This window comes from Bos indicus, chromosome 6 (assembly GCF_029378745.1).
Source record: "Bos indicus isolate NIAB-ARS_2022 breed Sahiwal x Tharparkar chromosome 6, NIAB-ARS_B.indTharparkar_mat_pri_1.0, whole genome shotgun sequence".
NCBI lineage: Eukaryota > Metazoa > Chordata > Mammalia > Artiodactyla > Bovidae > Bos > Bos indicus.
Window position 1 is genome coordinate 111,392,211 of NC_091765.1, and position 21,073 is coordinate 111,413,283.

Consider the following 21,073-nt stretch of genomic DNA (forward strand, 5'->3'; position numbering starts at 1 on the left):
CTCCTACACTGTGAGATACAAATTGGTGAAGCTACTATAGAGGTTCTCTAAAAAAAAAAATAAAAGTAAAGTTATCATATGATCCAGCAATCCCCAAAAGAGATGAAAACTCTAATTTGAAAAGATACATGCCCACTTATGTTCACAGAAGCACTATTCACAATAGCCCTGACATGGCAACAACCTAAATGTCCATCAACATATGAATGGATAAAAAAGATGTGGTACACACAGACAGTGGAATATTACTCAGTCATTAAAAAAGGATGAAATGTTGCCCTTTGTGGCAACATGGATGAACCTTGAGATTATCATATTAAGTAAGTCAAACAAAGACAAATATACCACTTATATGTAGAATCTAAAAAATAAAACAAATGAACTTATTTACAAAGCAGAAACAGACTCACAGACACAGAAACCAAACTTATGGTTACGAAATGGGAAGGGAGAGAGGGATAAATTAGGAATACAAGATTAGCAGATACACCCTACTACATATAAAACAGATGAAGAACAAAGACCCACTGTACAGCACAAAGAACTATATTATCTTGTAAAAACCTAAAATACACTATTCATCTGAAATTAACAATACTATAAATCAACTTTACTTCAATTTCAGAAAAAGAGGTATCCAGGGAGGGTAATTAGGTTATAGAGCACTCAGGATAGACCCCTCAAGTTTGAATTTAGTGCTCTAACAACAGACAGGAGAATTTACTTCACTTCTACACCATGCATGGATACAATGAGATGTCTATCAACAAACCAGAAAGAGACCCCATGAGACACCAGATCTGCCAAAATCTTGACTCTGGACTTCACAGCCTCTAGAAATGTCAGGAATACATGTTATTTAAGCCACCCAGATTATGGCATTCTCTTTTAACAGCCCAAATCAACTAATCAAAAGTCAGGTAATATTAAAAAAAAACTAAATATATGTACTGACATGGAAAGTGGTACACAAAATAGAAACATGTAAAACAGGATTTCTCAACAGCAGCACTACTGACTTTGCTTTCTTCTATGAAATCTTTCTTCTATGCTTTCTTCTCTGCAATCACCCTGTTTTTTCCATCTTTTAAAGGTTAAAACCTTGAAGCTTTCAACAGCTAAGCCAAATATCTCTCTTGGCAAATGTCACATTGCACTTGAAAATATGTGGGTTATTTTCAAATATCTTTTGATACTGATTTCTAAAGTGAGAAGACTCCTTATGATTTCAATATCTTTAGACCACGAAATTTTTGCTCCTTGTTTTCATCCCTAGATATGTTCCAGGGTCTCCTGCTTTATAGTCTATGGGAACTTGAATAGAATTTGTATCCTGCTGTTGTGTGAAAACTGTTTAAATCTTAATTATATTGTATTGGTTCATAGTGCTTTTCAGGTCTACCATATCCTTCTACTTTTGTATCTAATCATTCTGTTCATTTTAGGGAGTTTGATACTGAAAATCCAACTAAAAATCTTAGATCTACTTTAAAAATAATTGTTACAGCAGACCTATATGCAATTTTGTCCAATATTTTCCAGCTCAGTTCAGTTCGGTCACTCAGTCACGTCTGACTCTTTGCGACCTCATGAACTGCAGCACGCCAGCCCTCCCTGTCCATCACCAATTCCCTGAGTCCACCCAAACTCATGTCCATTGAGTCGGTGATGCCATCCAACCATCTCATCCTCTGTCGTCCCCTTCTCCTCCTGTCCTCAATCTTTCCCAGCATCAGGGTCTTTTCAAATGAGTCAGCTCTTCACATCAGGTGGCCAAAGTACTGGAGTTTCAGCTTCAACATCAGTCCTTCCAATGAATCCCCAGGACTGATCTCCTTTAGGATGGACTGGGTGGACCTCCTTGCAATCCAAGGGACTCTCAAGGGTCTTCTCCAACACCCCAGTTCAAAAGCATCAATTCTTGCGCGCTCAGCTTTCTTTAGAGTCCAACTCTCACATCCATACATGACTACTGGAAAAACCATAGCCTTAACTAGATGGACCTTTGTTGGCAAAATAATGTTATCATACTTCCATAATTTAAAAATGAAAAAAAAAAAAAAGACAAGGATGCCCACTCTTGCCACTTTTATTCAACATACTATTGGAACTCCTGGTCACAGCATTAAGACCAAAAAAAAAAAAAAAAAAAGCATCCAAATTGGAAAGGAAAGGAAAAAGCATCCAAATTGGAAAGGAAAGGTTGAAAGTGTCACTGCCTGTAGATGACATGATACTATATATAGAAAGCCCTTATGGCATCACTAAAATACTATTCAAACTAATTAATACCACACAGTTGCAGGATTCAAAATTAGTATTTGTTGCTCCTTAGTATCCACAGGAGATGGTTCCAAGACCCTCTTTTGGACACCAAAATTTTCAGATGTTCAAGTTCTTTACAGTTGGTCACATGCATTTGCAGGTTCTACATCCACGGATCCAATCAACCACAGATTGTGAAATATTCTCCAACCGTGTTTGGTTGTATCCGCAGGTGCAGAAACCACAGAGGGAGGGCCAACTGGACAGAAATCTGTTGCATTTCTATATGGTAATAACAAACTATCAGAGAAATTAATAAAACAATCCCATTTACAACTGCATCAAGAAGAATACAAAACCTACACATAAACCTAGCCAAAGAGGTAAAGTACAAGCTATGAGACACTGATGAAAGAAACTAAAGACAATACAAATGAAAAGATACGCTGCACTTGTGAACTGGAGGAATTAATATTGTTAAACTGGCCATACTACTCAAGGCAATCTACAGATTCAACACCAGCTCTATCAAAATACCAAAAGAACTGCCACAAAACTAGAACAAATAATTCTAAAATTGAATGTAAACACAAAAGACCTTGAACAACCAAAACAATCTTGAGAAAGAACAAAAAAGTTGGACGAATCATGCTTCCTAATAAAAAACAGACACACAGATCAATGGAACAGAGTAGAGTCTAGAAGTAAACTCACACTAAAATGGTTAATTAATCTATGACAAAGGTGGCAAGAATACAAATGGAGAAAGGACGGCCTCTTTAATAAACAGTATTTCAAAAACTGGACAGCTATATTATAAAAATAATAAAATTGGACTAGTTTCTCACAACAAATACAAAATAAACTCAAAATGGATTAAAGACTTAAACCTGAGACCCAAAACCATAAAACTCTCACCAGAAAAGATAGGCAGTATGCTCTTTGATATTGGTCTTACCAATAGCTGCGATATGTCTCCTCAGGCAATGACAATAAAAGCAAAAACAAGCAAATGGGGCTGCATCAAACTAATGAGCTTTTATATAGAGGAGGAAAAAAAACTCTCAACAAAACAAAAAGGCTGCCTACTGAATGGGAGAAGACATTTGCAAAATGATATACTTGACAAAGTGTTAATATCCAAAACATACAAAGAACTCATACAACTCCACATCAAAAAAACAAACCAGATTAAAAAATGGTCAGTAGATGACTTCCCTGGCAGTCCAGTGGTTAAGGTTTTGCTTTCCAATGCACAGAGTGCCGGTTTGATCCCTAGTCAGGGAGGTAAGATCTCACAAACCTTGTGGCCAAAAAAAACCAAAACATAAAACCTAAGCAATATTATATTGCTTAAAACTGTATTGTATAAAATTCAATAAAAACCTGAAAAATGGTCGTCAAAAAAAAAAAAAAATTTAAATAAAAATGGTCAATGGACCTGAATAAATATTTTTTCAAAGACATACAGCCAGCCAACAGATCCATGAAAATATGCTCAACATCGTGACTAGGAAAATGCTCAGATCGAAACCACAATCAGGTACCACTTCAAACCAGCCAGAACAGCTACTAACAAAAAGACAATATGTAACAAGTGCTGTGAAAACGAGGAGGGAAGAGAACCCTCATGCACTGTTGGTGGCACTGTACATTAATGCAGCCCCTATGGAAAAGAGTATGGAAGCTCAAAAAAAAAAAAAAGGAGCCATTTCACTTCTGAGTATTTACCCAAAGAAAACAAAAACACTAATTTGAAAAGTTAAAATGCACTCAGTGTTCACTGCTACATTATTTATAATAGCCATGGTATCAAAACAACCTGAATCAATGGAAAGATCTATGGATAAAGAAGATTTAATGTGTACATGCACATGTGCGTGTGGGTGTGTGTATGGAATACTCCTTAGCCATAAAAAAATCTTGCTACTTGAAACAACATAGATGGATCTAGAGGATATTAAGTAAAATATGTCATAACAGAGGGAAAAAAATATGACATGATTTCACTTATATGTGCAATCTAAAAAACAAAACAAAAGCAGTCTCCCATAAATATAGAAAACAAACCAGTGGCTATGGGAAGGGAGTGGGGGGTATTAGGGAAAGGGGAATAAGAGGTAAAAACCCTGTTATATAATAAATAGGTGTCAAGTTATCATGCAGTACACTGAAACAACACTGTACATCAACTATATTTTAATAAAAAATAAACTTAGAAAAAATTTTAAACCATTCAGTTCAGTTCAGTCACTTAGTCGTGTCCAACTCTTTGCAACCCCATAAACTGCAGCACACCAGGCCTCCCTGTGTATCACTAACTCCCAGAGTTCACCCAAACTCATGTCCATCGAGTCGGTAATGCCATCCAGCCATCTCATCCTCTGTCGTCTCCTTCTCCTCCTGCCCCCAATCCCTCCCAGCATCAGGGTCTTTTCCAATGAGTCAACTCTTCACATGAGGTGGCCAAAGTACTGCAGTTTCAGCTATAGCATCAATCCTTCCAAAGAACACCCAGGACTGATCTCCTTTAGGATGGACTGGTTGGATCTCCTTGCAGTCCAAGGAACTCTCAAGAGTCTTCTCCAGTAGCACAGTTCAAAAGCAGCAATTTGTTGGCGCTCAGCTTTCTTCACAGTCCAACTCTCACATCCATACATGACCACAGGAAAAACCATAGCCTTGACTAGATGGACCTTTGTTGACAAAGTAATGTCTCTGCTTTTGAATATGCTGTCTAGGTTGGTCATAACTTTCCTTCCAAGGAGTAAGCGTCTTTTAATTTCATGGCTGCAGTCACCATATGCAGTGATTTTGGAGCCCCCAAAATAAAGTCTGACACTGTTTCCCCATCTATTTCCCATTAAGTGATGGGACCAGATGCCATGATCTTCGTTTTCTGAATGGTGACCTTTTAGCCAACTTTTTCACTCTCCTCTTTCATTAAGAGGCTTTTTAGTTCCTCTTCACTTTCTGCCATAAGGGTGGTGTCATCTGCGTATCTGAGGTTATTGATATTTCTCCCAGCAATCTTGATTCCAGCTTGTGCTTCTTCCAGCCCAGCGTTTCTCATGATGTACTCTGCATATAAGCTGAATAAGCAGGGTGACCATATACAGCCTTGATATACTCCTTTTCCTATTTGGAACCAGCCTGTTGTTCCATGTCCAGTTCTAACTGTTGCTTCCTGATCTGCATACAGGTTTCTCAAGAGGCAAATCAGGTGGTCTGGTATTCCCATCTCTCAGAATTTTCCACAGTTTATTGTGATCCACACAGTCAAAGGCTTTGGCAGAGTCAATAAAGCAGAAATAGATGTTTTTCTGGAACTCTCTTGCTTTTTCCATGACCCAACAGATGTTGGCAATGTGATCTCTGGTTCCTCTGCCTTTTCTAAAACCAGCTTGAACATCAGGATGTTCACGGTTCACGTATTGCTGAAGCCTGGCTTAGAGAATTTTAAGCATTACTTTACTATCGTGTGAGATGAGTGCAATTGTGCGGTAGTTTGAGCATTCTTTGGCATTGCCTTTCTTTGGGATTGGAATGAAAACTGACCTTTTCCAGTCCTATGGCCACTGCTGAGTTTTCCAAATTTGCTGGCATATTGAGTGCAGCACTTCCACAGCATCATCTTTCAGGACTTGAAATAGCTCAACTGGAATTCCATCACTTCCACTAGCTTTGTTCGTAGTGATGCTTTCTAAGGCCCACTTGACTTCACATTCCAGGATGTCTGGCTCTAGGTCAGTGATCACAACATCATGATCATCTGGGTCGTGAAGAGCTTTTTTGTACAGTTCTTCTGTGTATTCTTGCCACCTCTTCTTAATATCTTCTGCTTCTGTTAGGTCCATATCATTTCTGTCCTTTATTGAGGCCATCTTTGCATGAAATGTTCCCTTGGTATCTCTAATTTTCTTGAAAAGATCTCTATAGTCTTTCCCATTCTGTTGTTTTCCTCTATTTCTTTGCATTGATCACTGAAGAAGGCTCTCTTACCTCTCCTTGCTATTCTTTGGAACTCTGAATTCAGATACTTATATCTTTCCTTTTCTCCTTTGCTTTTCGCTTCTCTTCTTTTCACAGCTATTTGTAAGGCCTCCCCAGACAGCCATTTTGCCTTTTTGCATTTCTTTTCCATGGGGATGGTCTTGATCCCTGTCTCCTGTACAATGTCATGAACCTCCATCCATAGTTCATCAGGCACTCTATCTATCAGATCTAGTCCCTTAAATCAAACAGCAGTGCTGTTTAAAATTTAAATGCAGGTTATGCTACGTTCCCATGGAACAGGTCAGGAGGTGATAGAAAAACAGTGAGTTTCCATATGACAATATGTTCACATACTTAAGTCAGTTTGGCTCAAGACTGCCAAGTCCTGTTTAATAGTTTTCTAAACATCAAGTAGCACAGAACAAAGAGAAAGAGGAGCCCCTCAATTACCTGAAACTCCTAGAAAATCAGTTGCTCAAATTAATTACTTTATAAAGAATAACATTTAAGCCAAGTCTCCAAATACCATTTAATCATGATTTTTTCCTTAAGTATTATCAAAACTTTTACTCCCCGCATATGACAGTCTTATGATTACATGGGTATAACCTTAAGTCCTCCTGTGGTGACTCACAACCATAGTTACAAATGACTAACTTCATGCAGTTTGATGGAAGTCCCCCAGAAGACTTATTTCAGTTTGTTTTCTTGAAATTGTCCCTAATGTCAACTTATTCAATTTATTCAAACAAATTTTATTAAATGCTTAAGGAAATAAAAATACAGTAACCACAGAACACTCAACCTACAAAATAAAACTTGTGACCCTGTAACCGTTCCCTAAAACTCAAATGTCCTCTCAAGTTCTCTAAGGGAACCCGACTTTTAAAGGAGGCAGCGAGGTGCAGTGTTGCCACAAGAGGCATGAGGACTTTATAAGCTAAGAGACACACACTCAAAGGATAAGATGGTCTGATCATTCAGCTGCCCCACCCTACATACAAGAAACTACAGGGGTTCCATCCTAACAATTCACTAATGTTAACAGCAATGGAATCAAAATCACAGAATCCTTAGAGGAAAGTGAAACTTCAGAGTTATTAGACGTCCTTTCTTACAGGTGATCTTCTCTCGGAGTGTTTAGTTGAAACTTTAGGTAAACTGAAAAGCAGAGTGACTCCTCCTGATTTATAGTCTTATCAACTGATTCTTCCTTCATTTTAGCCAACTCTGTGTAAAGTAGTTTCCAATTAGCCTGAACTGGAATCTGCCCACCTCTAGTTGGTATCTTTCCTACTCCTTCTCTTCCTCAATGAAACAAACAAAAAAATACTTGGGACCACAAGAAACATGACTGCAAGATTACCTCCTCTTCTACAGCCTTATAGATATTTATAAAAATAATATGGTATGCTGCTGATATACTACTACACACAGCATGACATGAACTTTAGTCAATATGTGCCTTTCTGAGTAACGGGTCTCCATCCCAACTGTCATTTCACGCAGCAAAGATGAGCCTACAAATCTGAATTTCGAATACTGCACAATTAATTTCAAAGAGACAATTCAGCTCAACAAAATCAGGTATCCATCTAAAACTACAGACAGTTCTAGGGTCACTGATTTCATGGGAGTTCAAAACACCCATGTTGTCCTATTTCACAGTAAAGTAACTCTGGACTGAGATTTATAACACAATCAAAACACAAAAGAGATTACTTGGTAAAGTCCTCAAAGAAGATTTTATTTATGTATTTCTTCAAATGACTGTGGGACTTTTAAAAACCCCTCCCAAACATGACACGTTTTCAGACAGTGGTGGGGACTGGGGTCTCTGAAGAAAGTACAAAGACACTGGTGCTGTGCCGGCTCAAGGAGCCGACACCAGGAAGCCGATTTATTTCACAATCTTAAGAAGATCTTACATGTGGGTATGTTTGAATTGGCCCTCTGGGAACTGTTCAAATTAAAGGAAACATTATGGAAAAGAGACCGGTTTCCAAAACGTGCAGTCTCTGAAAATAAAACTTAAGAAATGTATGTCTGAAAAGATCTGCAAAGCTTGGTACAGTGTTTATCTATATAAAGATAACCAATTACCCATTGACTTCAAAACTCAAAATAATGTAAAAAATACTTTAAATGGCATGGCATTAGTGACAATTTTTTTTTCAAATTATTCAATTTTAAAGAAATTTGATAAAACTGTTCTCACCCTATGAAAAGATCTAATCCCTTTCTAAAACAAAAGTACGATTTGCAAAGAGAAACAACACTGTACAATTCACTGGTAAATTAAGATTTCTGAGGCTGTAAGAAATGGGGCCAAAACAAGTCACTCAAAAAAGGGATGGTTAACACAAGAAATGTGCTATAAGTAAAGTGCATGAAAGGAAGCCTGCTCAGCTAAATGAAGTAGACAGGGGTCAGAAGTCAAGGGTCATTCGCCAGAGCGGCAGCAGGCTCGAAAACCACACTGCAGGTTCTGGCATCCGCTGGCGGTGTCAGCATGTGGACCTGCGTGAAAACAGAGAAGTGTGAAAGGAGGAAATTCTCATCACATAAAAGTAAGCTTGCCAATGAAAGAACTGTAAAACACTTATTATTTTTACTGGTAATACATTATACCATAGAAATGAAAGCCCCATGAGTGTATAAAAAATTATTCAGCACAAAAGTCACCAAAAGCAGTTTAACTAACACAGGTAAATGAAAAAGAGGAAGGAAAAGAAATAATTTTGTTGGCAATAATCCTACAAAATAAAAAATCCAGGGTGAGATAACTCACAGAATCAAGACTGCCAGGCTAAGTGAACAATGGATCTCTTACACCATGAACATCCTTCCCAGAAATAGTATTAAGGCAAAAACAACCTCATCTGTAATAGATAAGCTAAAGAATCCACTATTCAAAAATTATAATAAATACTATATTTACAATATCTGTTAAAAATAAACTATGTAGATCTAGCCTTAACATGTTTGCCATATTGTTATTTAACATCTGTTCCCCCAAATAAATCTTGTGCTATGGTTAAATTATTTTCCAGAATTAAGTATGCAATGAATAAATAATTAAAAACACATCTAAAACATAATAAAAACTGTGATTCAATTACAAAGAAAGCATTAAACATCTGTGGGATAACTGACATTTTATTCCAATCACATTATGCAATTCAAGACACTAGACTAAAAGATGCATTAGGGAACGCAGCTGAGAATTAGAAAGTGTCAAAGAGACAGCATGGCACATATTCAAATGTTAAGTACTCTGAATGAATCATAGTTTTCAAAAAGGCAAGCAAATGTGGAAAAAGACATTTTAACTATATTGAAGCCTTTTTTACTGGTAATACATTTATACCATATGTATGTCTGCACCATGAACAAAGTTAGTTCTTTACTCATCAATTAGAACCAAAAGATTTGCATTTGTAATACTAAGGACGATAAAAATACATGAAATATAATTTTATTGTAGAAAATAACATTTTATAAAAAGGATTAAAACTGAAAAATCATAGTACTCTGGGATGACACCAAGACGTTAACTCAGAAAAATATGCTAAGTTAGTTTCATTTTGTTTTCTGAAGTATCAAACCATTGCAAAAGAAGGCAACTATGCTAATACCAACGTAAGAAAATAACAACTTGCAAATCAACACCCAGAACACACCTACTTCCCAGAATTTAACTATTCTTTGTATTCTTGAAATGGCAATATACAAAATACTAAAGATTAATTTCTTAGGATATACAAAGAAGTACAGCATTCATATAGCTAACTATGAAAATAATAATGTATCTTTAGGAAAAGAAAGAAACGGGCTTTACAACCATAGTGGAACTGCAATAGCTTATGATTTCATTTGTCTCCAAATACTTATGTTTAACTTTTAAAGTAATATTATGTCTGGGATATAGGGGGCAAATAAGGGAACACATAATGGTATATCAAAGAGGACTGGCCTCGGGTGTGTAACTGCTGAAGCCAATGATACATAGGCTTCACTGTATTATTATGTTTATATGTTTAAAATTTTCCATAATTTTAAGTCTAAAATCATTTCAAATATAAAACTGAATTACCACAAAGCCTATTTTTTGCTTAATCAAAATGAAAATGTGTTCTTTTAAAATAAAAACTTGAATGTGTCAAAACTTAAAATTCACAAAGCAGCACTTTTGTTAAGATTATTTTCTCTTAAAATAAGACACAACACTAGCAATCTTAATCACAGAGTCAAAATGAAATCTCTTAGTACTGTGTTATCATATATTAGAAACACCCTAGGAAGGAAACCTGTGGCTTGAAAATCTTCTCGCACTGACGACCTTTGTCCAGGTATTCCCTTTGAACACATTTTCAGCTTTAACTGATACTCCCCAACTTCCTTTCTGAGTCCGCTTTCCTCCCTGCTTACTCTGGTCACTGCTCGGCCCGCCAGTCACTGAGAGGCACCTTTCTCCGAGACCCAAGGCCCTGCCTCACTGCCACTGCCCTGCCCTGCCCTGACACAGCCCCTGGGGATAGAATGTTTACACTGGCGGCTTTTACGAAAACATAACTATAATTTTCTCGGTATATAATTCTAACTTTTCTGAAAGGGAGAAATAAGAGGAAAGAGACATGGAGACTTCAGTACAGTATTCCAAAATGAAACTAAATCAGATTGATTATACCTTTGCAGCCAAAGATGGAGAAGCTTTATACAGTCAGCAAAAACAAGACCAGGAGCTGACTATGGCTCAGACCATGAACTCCTTATTGCCAAATTCAGACTGAAATTGAAGAAAGTAGGGAAAACCACTAGACCATTCAGGTATGACCTAAATCAAATCCCTTATGATTATACAGTGGAAGTGAGAAATAGATTTAAGGGCCTAGATCTGATAGATAGAGTGCCTGATGAACTATGGAATGAGGTTTGTGACATTGTACAGGAGACAGGGATCAAGACCATCCCCATGGAAAAGAAATGCAAAAAAGCAAAATGGTTGTCTGGGGAGGCCTTACAAATAGCTGTGAAAAGAAGAGAAGCGAAAAGCAAAGGAGAAAAGGAAAGATATAAACATCTGAATGCAGAGTTCCAAAGAATAGCAAGAAGAGATAAGAAAGCCTTCTTCAGCGATCAATGCAAAGAAATAGAGGAAAACAACAAAATGGGAAAGACTAGAGAGCTCTTCAAGAAAATCAGAGATACCAAAGGAACATTTCATGCAAAGATGGGCTCGATAAAGGACAGAAATGGTATGGACCTAACAGAAGCAGAAGATATTAAGAAGAGATGGCAAGAATACACAGAAGAACTGTACAAAAAAGCTCTTCACGACCAGATAATCAGGTTGGTGTGATCACTGACCTAGAGCCAGACATCCTGGAATGTGAAGTCAAGTGGGCCTTAGAAAGCATCACTACGAACAAAGCTAGTGGAAGTGATGGAATTCCAGTTGAGCTATTCCAAATCCTGAAAGATGATGCTGTGGAAGTGCTGCACTCAATATGCCAGCAAATTTGGAAAACTCAGCAGTGGCCATAGGACTGGAAAAGGTCAGTTTTCATTCCAATCCCAAAGAAAGGCAATGCCAAAGAATGCTCAAACTACCACACAATTGCACTCATCTCACACGATAGTAAAGTAATGCTTAAAATTCTCCAAGCCAGGCTTCAGCAATATGTGAACCATGAACTTCCTGATGTTCAAGCTGGTTTTAGAAAAGGCAGAGGAACCAGAGATCAAATTGCCAACATCCGCTGGATCATGGAAAAAGCAAGAGAGTTCCAGAAAAACATCTATTTCTGCTTTACTGACTATGCCAAAGCCTTTGACTGTGTGGATCACAATAAACTGTGGAAAATTCTGAAAGAGATGGGAATACCAGACCACCTGATCTGCCTCTTGAGAAACCTGTATGCAGATCAGGAAGCAACAGTTAGAACTGGACATGGAACAACAGACTGGTTCCAAATAGGAAAAGGAGTACGTCAAGGCTATATATTGTCACCCTGCTTATTTAACTTCTATGCAGAGTACATCACGAGAAACGCTGGACTGAAAAAAACACAAGCTGGAATCAAGATTGCCGCGAGAAATATCAATAACCTCAGATATGCAGATGACACCATCCTTATGGCAGAAAGTGAAGAGGAACTAAGAAAATGAAGATCATGGCATCCGGTCCCACCACTTCATGGGAAATAGATGGGGAAACAGTGGAAACAGTGTCAGACTTTATTTTTCTGGGCTCCAAAATCACTGCAGATGGTGACTGCAGCCATGAAACTAAAAGACGCTTACTCCTTGGAAGGAAGGTTATGACCAACCTAGATAGCATATTCAAAAGCAGAGACATTACTTCGCCAACAAAGGTTCATCTAGTCAAGGCTATGGTGTTTCCTGTGGTCATGTATGGATGTGAGAGTTGGACTGTGAAGAAGGCTGAGCGCCAAAGAATTGATGCTTTTGAACTGTGGTGTTGGAGAAGACTCTTGAGAGTCCCTTGGACTGCCAGGAGATCCAACCAGTCCATTCTAAAGGAGATCAGCCCTGGGATTTCTTTGGAAGGAATGATGCTGAAGCTGAAACTCCAGTACTTTGGCCACCTCATGCGAAGAGTTGACTCACTGGAAAAGACTGATGCTGAGAGGGATTGGGGGCAAGAGGAGAAAAGGACGACAGAGGATGAGATGGCTGGATGGCATCACTGACTCGATGGACATGAGTCTGAGTGAACTCCAGGAGTTGGTGATGGACAGGGAGGCCTGGCATGCTGCGATTCGTGGGGTCGCAAAGAGTCGGACACGACCGAGTGACTGATCTGATCTGATAATACTTCAAAATGTCTATATTCGTATTTTCTTTAAAAGGACAGAAAGTAAGGAAGAAATTTTATACTGAAATCAAAAGTGGCCTAGGAAAAAGTCCTAAGCGATGGCTGAAAGCAATGAAGTAAAGTATCTACTGGTTCGCAAAAAGGGAGAAAGTGAAAGGGCTTCCCTGGTGGCTCAGATGGTAAAGCATCTTCCCGCAATATGGGAGACCCAGGGTTCGATCCCTGGGTTGGGAAGATCCCCTGGAGAAGGAAATGTCAACCCACTCCAGTATTCTTGCCTGGAAAATCCCATGGACAGAGGAACTTGGTGGGCTACAGTCCATGAGGTCGCGCAGAGTCAGACACGACTGAGCAACTCCACTTTCACTTTCATGGGAGCCAAGTGGATCAATCACGCCACTTAAAAGAGTCGTACTTTTCCAAACAAAGGTATATTCCATTTAACCGTGATCTGCTTTACTGCACTTTGCCGATACTGCATTTTTACAAACTAAAAGTCTGTGGCCACCCTGCACTGAGCTAGTCTACTGGCACTATTTCCAACAGCATTTGCTCCCTTCTTGTCTCTGTGTCACATTTTGGTAATTCTCACAGTATTTCAAGCTTTTTCATTATTATTATATTTGTTACAGTCTGTGATCTATGGTCAGTGATCTTTGATGTACTACCATGACTATTCTGAAGGCTCAGATGATGGCTAGCATTTTTTAGCACTGAAGTATTTTAAATTACGTACATTGCTTTTTTAGACATAAAGCTATCGCACTTAATAGACTGCAGGATAGTGCCGACGTAACTTTTACATACACTGGGAAACCAAAATATTCATGTGGCTCACTTTATTGCAACGTTCCTTTATTATGGTGCTCTGGAACCAAACTTGTAATATCTTCGAGGAATGCCTATACCACACAGTTTTTTCATCATTCTCCCCCAAATACAGAGGCCCAGGATCCTCAGTGTTCACTCTGGACAGCTGAGTCACTCTTTGTTCTCAAAGTCTCAGGGATGGCAGTAGCGCTAATAAAGGAAGGAAAATGCAGGAATGAAAGTATGTGCCCTACGTTAGGTAGAAACAACCCTATCCTGATACCTGTCAGTCTCTCCTTATTCGTCACAAAGTTATTGCTCCTACTGATATAAAATGGGCTCCCTTTCTCAAACACACACTAGGATATCTGTCTGAGTTTCAACCGAAGTCTAAGGGCATAACTGTACTTAGCCAGTAACTATAACACCACCTCAAAACTACAATCCCATTCAAAGGTCAATGACATTCCAGGTGACTGATCCTAATAATCCATAAAAGTGGATTCATCCATGAATGGATTTTATTTTGTTGAAAGCCTACAGCAGAGCAAAGGTAAAGACAACCACTGTTTTTAAGTTAGTTTCATACTGTTGGAAACAGGGGTGAACAGCAATTTCCAAAGCACAGAAGTCATAAGCAATGCTAACAGTTAAGATGCTCCAGTGTCACAGGAGGACTGTTCAGAAAAGGGAATAAATGGACAATAGAATAAACAGGCCACAGAAAAAGCGAGGTAGAATTAGAAAGAGATATGACTAAGATATGCTGGGTTGCCAAGGATCTCTAGATGCACTTACGTAGACATGGAGTTCAAAAGGTAAACACTGGACTTATCACCAGTAAATAGCAATCTTGATATGAGATTAAAAAAACAACCCAATGGTTATAATATATGAGGATTAAGTTACAGTACAGGATAATAAATAGAAAACTGACATCTGCATAATCATCAAATAAAATCTTTAAATGCATGGTAAAAATAAATTTCGTAAGAAAATGTTCTTTAAAAATATTAGAAAAGAAGAGCTATAATGTTAGCTATCATTATCTTCCCAAAGTTTTATTACTGAATTATTTTTCTCAGATTTTAAGCACATTAGTTATGCTGTGTATCTGCACTTACCTTCACTTACCTTTAAAATTCCTTTTAACTTAAATTAGAAATATAAGAGAGCAAGTCATCTGAGACTGTGTCACCTACCATGAGCTAATCTCTCTTAATTCACAAACATACACTGAAATGCAAATCAGTACGAAAAGTCTATGTGCTATCACTGCTCAAACGTTCTTCAGAGCGCTAAAATCATGCAATTCCATCTACTGCTTCTTAAATGACAAAGAATTTTTTAAATGTCACAGCTAAGAAGTCTTCTTTATACTTAAATCTTAACTTTTTTGTCAAAAAACAAGTTTAAATGTCACAAAGAATCATTCAGAAGAACAAAAATGTCATTTTATGTCAGTGCTTAGTACAGTGTCTTGCTCACAGGAGACAATGCTTGATAATTAATGTATCTTCTCCAAAATCTCTGCTAGTGCTTAGGAAACAGAAAATTTTGCTTCATCACTTGTTTAATGAACATTATTTATCAGTATTTACTTCTTTTAGTAGTAACCTAGTAGTTAACTATGTAAATAAACTCTTTTGACAAAATGAATTTTCACTGTGTTATTCTCAAATATTAAAATAAAATGTATCACCTGAATATGCCCCCTATTAGCCTAAGAACATGTATAAAAATACTGGCTACTTTCCAAACTAATAAAACTAATAATAAAAAGACAGCCATTACACAATCACTAAATATTTACTATACAAGCCGAACTGTAATAAAAGATACTGGATCAATCCCATGTCATCTTGCAAAACTGGAAACAAGGCAACTTTATTTAACACTTTCTAGGTTGTCAAAATGTCCTTTAAGGAAAAGACTGTTACTGGAGTACTGCTTTAAGAGCAACCGGCTGGAACTCTGGAACATATTATAAGTTCATATGACAAGTCACCCTGTAAATTTTAAAGGATTTCCATTTCCCGCAAATCATTCTTTAAGAAGCTGTTAAAGGAGACTTGGTATTCGATTATACAAGCACTGTCTATTTTGTTTCAAACCCTTTAAAGACAGATATGGTCATTAAAATTGGCTTATTGAAAATTAGCACTCATTTCATAAAAAAAAAAAATCTTAAAAGGAATTCAACAAACATTCAACAAATATAGCAGCTCCTCTGGAACACTTTAAGATTTATATATTCAAAATAGGTCAAAATTAAAGAATTTCTAACATACTAACAAGTTTTAAAAAAGATACATGCAAAAGCAGCAGACAGGTCATAAAAATGAAGTGAAACCAAATCCCCCCACCAACCCAATAATATCTATATACCCTAAAATAAGTATAATAAATTAGGTTTGAAGATTTATTCCCATAAGTATAACCTATACTGAAATCAATGTAGACAAATCAAATGTAACCTACCAATAAGCTATTTTTCCTACAAAAAATAATTGCTTATTGATTACTTCTCATAATATATAAGCCTTAGTAACTACAATGGTGAAACTACAATGACATAACTATACAAAAAAATAAACAAAAAAGTAAAACTCTTCCCAAACTCCGGAAGAAGCACATGCGCCACCACAGCACTCACACTTTCTTTCATACACGTAGCAGGTTGCAACCAATATGACACTCACTTTCACAAACATTTCTTATCATACACCACAGGCAATGGAGAGCAAAGAAATGCTCCAACTTAGAGCTGCGATTTCCAGAACACAGGAGGTCATCTCCTGCATCAGCAGTGTGATTCCAGAAACAAAAGAGGTGCTATCTTCTGTCTCTTCATATGTATTTTAATAAAAACCTGATCTCCGAGAAACAGCAAATGTGCTAACTTCTCTGCCTACTGGGCTGCCGTTCAAGAAGATACCATTCCTCTAGTCTTCCTGGCCTCAGTCCAGTTTCCTGCCTGAGAGAAACTCAGTTGATCTTCCCATGATCTTAAGATGAAATTGGACTCTCAAAAATAACAATGTATGATGTAAAAAGACACAGCAGAATCTGAACCACGTAAACTTTTCCCAGTTAGAAATACAGGAGGTTGATTTGCTTATGCTTCAGGACTTCTGAACTGCAGTGTCCACCAGCGATTACCAGATGACCAACAGGGCAGTGAATGCACTTTGAAAAAGCACATTAAACAGTCCCTCTGCAGGGTAGGAATAGGCTTTAAAAAACAAAACAAAACAAAACATCAAGAAATATTTACCTGATGATGTTGGAAGAAAGTGCAGGACTCAATCTCCAAAATACTATAGGGGTTTTAGTCACATTTAAAGCACCTCAGTCTCTTCCCATTACCACACTCACCATCCTCCTCCATCTTCCAAGAGGTTTATCTGGAACCAGACTCAGGGTCCCTGAGGAGCTCACATCACCCAAGTCCCCCCTTTTCTACTGTATTATGACGCTTTCTTGCCCTACAAGAAAACTGACTATCCTCCCTAAGAACTGGGTGTTATCTAGAACGTCAGTACCTCTCTACCGTTAATGAGTGCTCTTTCACTAGAAGAAATTCCCCAAATTTTATAAGAACTTTAGTAATTCTACAAAAACTTGCCCCTCTGGACTGATTAAACTATTACATATTTCTAAAATCTGGTGGAATGCATAGCTGAAATCTCTCTCCATAAGAAAAGCTCAAGTTTAGAAAAGGACTAAATCTGAAATTGCAAAAATGTGTGGTAATTAGAAATCTAGAAAACAATAGAAATCCTAAGAATTATCAGAACTGTTAAAAAGTGTTAAATCAACCCCTCCAAAATTATCTCATTGTTAAAAAAGGCATTACCGTTAATGTTGTCACAGTAGTAAAAGTATTCATCATTTAAAGAAGGACATGCTGAAACCAAGTCCTGCAGGCCTGCACCAGTTACAGTAAGACAACCAGAGAGATTAAGGTGCTCCAAGTAAGGCAGCCCTCCTCCCAGAGTCAAAACCCTGCAAGAGAAGCAATCCAACAATGAGAACAGATTAACAATTAAAAGACGACTCTGAAAACTTACACATCTGCATGGTCCAATGGAATATGAACAGACCCTTCAGTCTGAAAATGAGGAAAACTAAAGAATTTCTATAAAACATGACAACTAACTTCATCCTTAGGTAGGACACTGTACATTTAATGGGAACATTTACAAAGACATTCATTCAATAAACAAGTCTTCTGAAATTTTCTTTGTAAGAACATGATAGTAAGTCAATTCTTACAGGAAGGAAATACTGAATATTAGAATTGTAATCTTCATTCTCCTACCAAATTGTCTAAGTAAAAATTATCGAGAAAATTACTAAACAGTTTTGTAGTTCCTCGAAGAGTTAGCGTCAGCCTATAACCCAAAATTACTCTCCTAGGTGCACACCCAAGGGAAGTGAAAACACATGCTCACAGAAAAACTTGCAAACAAATGTTCACAGCAGCATTACTCATAATACCCACGAAGTGGAAAGAATCCAAATGTTCACCAATGAATGAGTGGATAAACAAAATTTAGTATAAACAGGATGCAGCTACGCAGCTACAAAGTACTGATACATGCTACAGCACAGATGAACCTTGAAAACTCAGTGCTAAATGAAAAAAGTCAGACACAAAAGACCATATATTAGCTAATTTCATTTATACGAAATGTCCAAAATAGGCAGGACAGACAGACAAAGTGGATTACTGGCTGCCAGGGGCTGGGGGCAAAGAGGAATGAGGAACGACTCCTAATGAGTACATGGCTTCTTTTTGGTTTAATGAAAATGTTTCTAATTGGATAGTGGCAGTGGTTGCCAACCTTGTAAATATATTAAAACCGCTGACTTGTACCCTTAAAAAAAAAACAGATTTAATGTGAATTCCATTTCACTAAAAATGAAAACATTAGGTTTCATGGCATACTTTAAAAGAAGTTTTTAAAATACTATTTATACAAAAATGGTAAAATGAGAAATTGACTAAAATGACAACGGCAGAGCTGAAAAATAGCAAGAGCAAAATTGAGAACATCAAATTTCAGTATGCAACAGCAAAAACTGGGAAAACTAGCAACAGTCCATCTGGACAGGGATATCAAAAAGCCTATAATACAATAAATTCAGTAAAAAAAAAAAAAAAAAAAGGATAATTAGCATCATTACACAGGCACATGGAAATTAGGAAGTAAAGGTAAGGAAATGCATGTAAACTATTGAAATCAGAATAAACTAGGGAAATATTTATATACTCAGAAACACGGACGGACAAACGTCGGGAAATACATTTTAATGTTTTGTCACTGCATGTTTAAAAGAAAAAACTGGTCAACCAAAAAGGATTTATCAAGACCCCAATATACATGACAGATTTAAACGCACACTTCCCCTGATATTTTAACTGAAAAAGACTGATTCTTTTTCTTAAATCACAGATTCCCTGATCCATCCCAGAGTTTAGTAACAGCAGCAGTTCAGAACCTCTGTCTTCACTGGGCCAAGTAATTACAGACAGACATCTTTAAAGGAAGACAATATAAGGTTTACAGTTTATTGAATCTTTTTTTTTCCTGTAAAGTTGAATAGCTCATAATAAAAAATAAAACAACTTCTAAAAAGGGACCTAAAAGATCTCAGAAGGTACCTCAATGCACAGACTACCTCATGTTCTAAAACTTAAAAACTTTCAGGACATTGAGGACAGACTGCATGGAATATAAAACTCCGTATCAGAAACACACTTGAGTGAGCTACATATGCATTCACTCGCCTCACCGCATCTAGTGGGATATCAAACAAGACAAAAGTAAACAAGCAATTATATGATGAATGCTCTTCCGGGAATACAGTTAAGGATGGTGGTGGCCTGGGGGAGAGGGGATCGCAAAAGGTTTCCCATAAGAAGCAACATTTTAACTGGAATGGAGATAGAAACAAGCAGAAGTCAGCCAATACATGCATGTTACAGAGACAGCCAATGGATGAAGACAAGAGAAATAGAGTACAGGCAGACCTCAGAGATGCCTGCGGGTCAGGTTCCAGACCACTGCCACAAGGCAGCTATCATAATAAAGCAAGTCACACAAATTTTTTGTTTTTCTAGTGCATGTAAAAAAGTTGTGTTCACATCATACTGTAGAGTCTATTAAGTTTACAACAGCAATGTCTAAATAACTATATGCATCACTTCAATTCAGTTCAGTCACTCAGTCATGTCCACCTTAATAAGAAACATTTTACTGCTATTAGGGTGGTGCAAAAGTAATTGCAGATTCCAGTGGCCACAGGACTGGAAAAGGTCAATCTTCATCCCAATTCCCAAGAAGGGTAGTACTAAAGAATGTGCTAACCATCAGACAATTGCATTCATCTCCCAGGTTAGTAAGGTCATGCTTAAAATCTTGCATGCTAAGCTTCAGCATGATGCAAACCAAGAACTTCCAGATGTCCAAGCTGGGTTTCAAGAAGGAAGAGGAACCAGAGATCAAACTGCTAACATCCGCTGGGTCACAGAGAAAGCAAGGGAATTCCAGAAAAACATCTACCTCTGTTTCATCGAGTACACCACAGCCTTTGACTGTGTGGACCATAATCAACTGTGGAAAGCTCTTCAAGAGATGGGAATACCAGACCATCTTACCTGTCTCCTGAGAAACCTGTATGAGGGTCAAGAAGCAATTGGTAGAACCCTGTATGGAACAACTGACTGGTTCAAGATTGAGAAAGGAGTATGACAGGGCTGTCTGCTATCACCTTGTTCTTTAACCTATATGCTGAGCACATCATGAAAAATGCGGGGCTGGATGAGTTACTAACTGGAGTCCAGATAGGCAGGAGAAACATCAACAACCTCAGATATGCAGATGATACCATTCTAACGGCAGAAAGCAAAGAGGAACTAAAGAGCCTCTTGATGAGGGTGAAGGAGGAGAGTTAAAGAGCCAGCTTAAATATTAAAAAAACTAAGATCATGACATCTGGCCCCATTATTTCATGGAAAATAGAAGGGGAAAAGATGGAAGCAGTGACGGATTTCCTCTTCTTGGGCTCTAAAATCACTGCAGATGGTGACTGCAGCCATGAAATCAGAAGACGATTGCTTCTTAGAAGGAAAGTTATGACAAATTTAGACAG

At 37.6% G+C, this 21,073-nt stretch overlaps 1 protein-coding gene across 2 annotated transcripts in view; it reads right to left on the minus strand.

The window, feature by feature from the left end:
* Positions 1-7,987: 7,987 nt before the first annotated feature.
* FBXL5 (F-box and leucine rich repeat protein 5) overlaps positions 7,988-21,073 on the minus strand; it is a 58,676-nt gene continuing 45,590 nt past the window's right edge. For both annotated transcript variants that reach the window (XM_070791829.1, XM_070791828.1), the window contains exons 10-11: positions 17,772-17,920; positions 7,988-8,781 (exon numbers count right to left, since the gene is read on the minus strand). In XM_070791829.1, coding sequence (XP_070647930.1) covers positions 8,705-8,781; positions 17,772-17,920 — 226 coding nt within the window. In that variant the 3' untranslated portion in view covers positions 7,988-8,704. The remainder of the gene's footprint in view (positions 8,782-17,771; positions 17,921-21,073) is intronic.